Source organism: Grammomys surdaster, unplaced genomic scaffold, assembly GCF_004785775.1.
Source record: "Grammomys surdaster isolate TR1022 unplaced genomic scaffold, NIH_TR_1.0 262, whole genome shotgun sequence".
NCBI lineage: Eukaryota > Metazoa > Chordata > Mammalia > Rodentia > Muridae > Grammomys > Grammomys surdaster.
The window spans coordinates 432041-437080 of record NW_021604703.1 but is presented as its reverse complement, the minus strand read 5'-3'; the positions used below and the strand labels follow the sequence as shown (position 1 = coordinate 437080).

General features: G+C 45.9%; 1 protein-coding gene across 1 annotated transcript in view; it reads right to left on the bottom strand.

The window, feature by feature from the left end:
* Positions 1-3812, bottom strand: part of Nmur2 (neuromedin U receptor 2) — a 16231-nt gene extending 12419 nt beyond the window's left edge. The window contains exon 1 of the mRNA XM_028775996.1: positions 3013-3812. Within this exon, the coding sequence (XP_028631829.1) occupies positions 3013-3714 (702 nt within the window). The 5' untranslated portion in view covers positions 3715-3812. The remainder of the gene's footprint in view (positions 1-3012) is intronic.
* Positions 3813-5040: the final 1228 nt, after the last annotated feature.

The following is a 5040-nucleotide window of genomic DNA, read 5'->3' as shown; positions in this document are numbered from 1 at the left end:
TCCTTCCTTCCTTCCTTCCTTCCTTCCTTCCTTCCTTCCTTCCTTCCATTCACCATATGTTTCTCTGTGCATGCATCTCTACACATCCTGTCCATCTGTCCATAATCCATTGATTCATTCATCCACTATTCGCTTGTTCATAGCCTGTCTGGCACTGTTGATTTTTCTGCAGTTCACACATATGCCCTCATCAACACAAAAGTCATGTGTGAGAGATATGAATTAAGCTAGACTTTGCCAATATTTCCTCTTGGATGGAGAGCTACTGTTGGGCCACTCACTTTCCATCTCCATGGTGTTCTAAGCCTGAAAAGTACCTCTATGGAAATTTATGTCCTGGAATGAGGGGGCATCAGTGAGTATTCAACTTTGAATATACACAGGCTTCTTTTGTCCTATGTCTTCCTCTGGCTGCCTTCCGAAGGCAGTGGCAACCAGACTCAACCACACCTCTATATTTCTCAGCAGACCCAGTAAGTCAAATACCATTAGGGCTTGGGTCTCTTTAAATCGAGAACATTCAAAGGTCCTTTGAGGCCATGTTTCCAAGCCTTTTATCTTAAATGTAGAGAAGCCGAAGTCCAGTAATGAGGGAGGTAATTGAGACTCATCTCCTGACTGTGCTTAGCCTGGTTTGGAAGAAATTAATGAACTAAAGGGTCTACACAGATTATAAATTGTAGTGAAGGAAATTACTGGAAGCCATGACATCTACACCAGAGGCAGGACAGCTATGGCTTCTAGAAGAGCTGCCCTAGGGAAGGGTGCTTGAAGCCTGACTGTCTGGGTGGATTAGAGGCAAAGAGGCAAAGGAAGCTTGGTGGTGGGTGACAGGAACCTTCCAGGGAAAGGGGTCCAAAGGTTGTGATGCCCACGGCACTGAAGGGACTTGCTTCACCAGACTGCTGGTATAAGAATGTTTAGATTTTCAGAATGACAAGTCAGACATCTCTTTTCTTAGTAACCTCTGGTCCACTCACACCTACTTCATCTCTTCTGAAACAGGCTGGCATCAATTGCATTACTCACACAAAGCAGGATGGCTATTATCTGAGCTGCCACCACCTTGGAACACTGTGGATTCATGTGAATGGAACAAAATGAAACTTAAAGAAAGAGCTTAGATGAATCTATGCTTGCTGTTAAACTTAGGCATTTCCCCCAAACTTACACAAGACAAATGATTGTTTAGCATTGAACAACAATACATTACTATAGTTGGGGCATGGGGGTAACAAGGTCTCATGGGATAAGTGGTATTTAGAAATGTATGGAAGGAAGTCTTTTGCTCTGGGTTAGATACATAGGACGTTCTGGAATTGTGATACTGAGCTGAATAAAGTGACACAGGTCTTAGGGAACATGCCATTGCTCTCTACTTGGTCAGATTCACTCCTGTTCCTGCATGTCTAGGATACTCACATGCTCTTCCTACTCAGCCTGGCTGCTCACTTTAGGGCCAGTAAATAGTAAGAAAGATCCTCTTTGTTGAAAACTGCCTTTCTCAGAGATGGACTGGAGTGGGACTCTCTGCATCCAGAGCCACCGTGCCAGAGAAGGTGATGGGATGTGTGTGTGCTTATTTCTTTCATTTCTAGCTCATGTCTATCTCCTTCACAGTCTCTTTGCCTTTTTAAAAAAGAACCACAGACTGTTAGAGCAGGAAGAAGCCTTAGAAATGATGTGATGTGACCTTTTCATTCTCCAAATGGGAAAGTAATTCCAGGAGAATTGTGTGTGGCTTGCCTAAAGGCGTACGTCAGCAGAGGACCAGCCAAGGACCCGAGAGGCTAAATAAGCCTCTAACAGTTTACTGCACGAACTGCTTCCTTAAGTGAATCCAAAACTGCCGTTGTGAGGACTCACACCTATGAGTTTGGGTACAGCATACAGCTGGGAGTACACAGAGTCACGCCTACATTTCTCAAAACAAACAAACAAACAACCTCCAGATTCTCTCAAGTAATTTAGAAGCAGAAAAAATGAAAAAAAAAAAAGATTTAGCACCACAATCTTAGAGAAGAATCCTCTAACTGTAAGGTGCAAGAGAAACAGAGTGATTTCCCCAGAAACTCACATGTCTCTTAATCATACCTCTACTGCTCTAACTTATGAGTTCTGTTTACTTTTCCATCCCTCAATCCCTACCTGCTATAAACTGGTTTCATATATATATATATATATATATATATATATATATATATATATATAATTTGTCTCTGTCTCTCTGTCTCTCTCTGTCTTTGTCTCTCTGTCTCTCTGTCTTTCTCTCTGTCTCTCTCTCTCTCTACACACACACACATACACACACACACACACACATACACACACACACACACAGGATTTAGCTTGGTATTTAAATCAAAGCTCAATGGAGCCACAAGGAAATATTTGCCATCACTGCTATATATCTGTCCCAGATCATAAAGTGGGAAGAGTACATGATATTCTCAAGACAGGTTGGTACAGAGAAAATCTTGAATGCAGGCAGTAAAGTGGGGCAGGGGCAGCAAAGAGGCAGCAGGGTGTGGAAGGGTCCCCCCCAGAATGTGATCCTCTAAGCCTGGATCACATGTATACACTCAAAGTGAGGCTTCTCCTCAAGCCCCTGGAGTGAGAATCTCCCACGAGTGGTATCTACATTGATACCCCTAGGAAGCTGTCTCGTACCTTCTTAGAAACACAGGTGGACAAGCATGGAAAGAATAAGAACCACCACGTAAAGAAAGTAATAGAGTTGTGGTTTTACTATGTTTAATGGGTGGCAATTCCCACCTGTTCAAAAGGAAACCAAGCTGATTTTACTTGTGAGATAAATCTTGAGTACATGTGTGGAATTTTCATATTCAACTATTTTACATACATAAAAATCCTTGCTTTTTAATTTCCCACTTAACATTATCCTCTGTGCCCCTCCCTGATTCTGTCTTTCTCCCACGCTAAGCGTTTCTTTGAATTCAGAATGGGCAAGAAAGATGGGATGCTGCCCCAAGCCAGCCCCTCGATACTCACCCTGAGCCCCATGAGATAGTAGAGGACGCTGATGAGGGTCATCGGGAGGATGTAGAAGAGGAAGGAGGTTGCTTGGATGATGAAGTTATACACCCACATTGGCTTGGTGACTGTGCAGGTGGCAGAGCCAGGCACGGAGGACCCGTTGGGAAAGTGCTGGAACTTGATGCCATGGATGCTGGTGTTGGGCAAAGAAAAGACCACAGAAAAGCTCCAGACTAGGCTGAGGATCCTGAGGGCCCGTCGCCGCGTGCTTTCCAACTTGGCTCGGAACGGGTGGACGATGGCTACATAGCGCTCTATGCTAACCGTGGTGACACTGAGAATGGAGGCAAAACACACAGTCTCGAAGAGGGCTGTCTTGAAGTAGCATCCCACTGGTCCAAACAGGAAGGGATAATTGTGCCACATCTCGTAGACCTCCAGAGGCATCCCCAAGAGCAGGACCAGCAGGTCTGAGACGGCCAAACTGAAGAGATAGTAGTTGGTGGGTGTTTTCAAAGTCTGATGTCGGACAATCACCAGGCATACCAGAAGATTTCCCATCACCCCCACCACGAAGATCAGCGCATAGGCCACAGACACCGGAAGGGATAGGTCACTGCGTTTGGGTCCACACAGATGGGCCAAGTACTCCTCTGTGCTGTTTAAGTACTTCATGAGAGGATCGTGGATCCAGGAAGCATTTTCAAGTTTTCCCATTACTGAGCTTTAAATCCACGACCACAGGTATCCCGCTCGTGGGGCTCTGTCCCAAGCTGAGCCAGAAGGACTCTGAAAGCAAAGGCTCCTGAAGGTCTGAGAGAGTGAAAGGATAGCATCAGCCTCTAGGGCTCTCCTCTCACGCTGTTAATGCCTTTTGAGGACCACCCAAGCCCCGCCCCCGGCACGCTGTAGTCCAATGAGTGTGTTAAGCTGCACCGTGGGAGAGCCAGGCAGGTTGGTGTGAGGGCTTTGTGTTTGGGGAGCAAGAGAGGAGGGACCTTCCTGTGATTTGGAAGCAGCCAGAGAGAATCCGCTGCCTGCAGCCACCTGAGGAATGAACATTCCCAGCCTGGCCAGCCTCAGAGTTGTGGCACTCTGGGGAGAAACACAGGAAGGACTGAGGAGCCAGACTGCTGAGCCAGTCTCCAAGGCTCTGATCGCTCTATGTCCTGTTAAGGAGTAGAAGATCAATCGATTTCCCCGATTATATTGTTCCTTTGAGCAATCAGGGCTCTCTGGGAAAAGCATGAGACGTATGATTTGGGGGATCTCAGTGGCTGAAAATCAGCTTTTAGGTTTTAGCTTTGCCTAACAATCTCTCTCAGCAGCTCAGAAAGCAAGTGGGTTTCAGAACCAGATCATTAGAAATTCAGAAAATTGAACTCTCAGAGCTCCCTCCCTCCTCCTCTTTCTGCCTCTCTGCCCCTCTCCTGTCTCTTCCTCTCTATCCCCCTTCTATCTGTCGATTTGTTTGACTCTCTCCCTCTCCCTCCTTTCCCTGTCTCTCTGATTCTGTCTCTCTCCCTTCTCTCCTACTCTTTTACCCCACTGTCTGTCTCTCTGTCTCTGTCTCTCTCTGTCTCTCTGTCTCTCTGTCTGTCTCTCTCTCTGTCTCTTTCTCTGTCTCTCTCTGTCTCTCTCTCTGTCTCTCTCTGTCTCTCTCTCTCTCTCTGTGTGTCTCTGTCTCTCTTTCTTCTCTCCTACTCCTTTACCCCACTGCCTGCCTGCCTGCCTGCCTGTCTGTCTGTCTGTCTCTATCTCTCTCCATATCTCTCTGTGTCTCTCTCTACTATGTTATTCATTTATTTTGTTTTGATCAGTATACATGTCTATGGATTTACTCGATGGCCTGTGGTAAGATAAACCTGTTAGTCATTCTTCTCATTGCTTTTCACAGAACAACCAATGGAAGCAACTTACATGAAGGACCTATGGGTCTGTTGAGATGGCTCAGGACTAAAGAACCTTTCCACAAAGTCTGGCCACTTGAGTTCAATCACTGAGACTCAGAGGTTGAGAGGAAGAGAAGAGAACTCAGAGGAA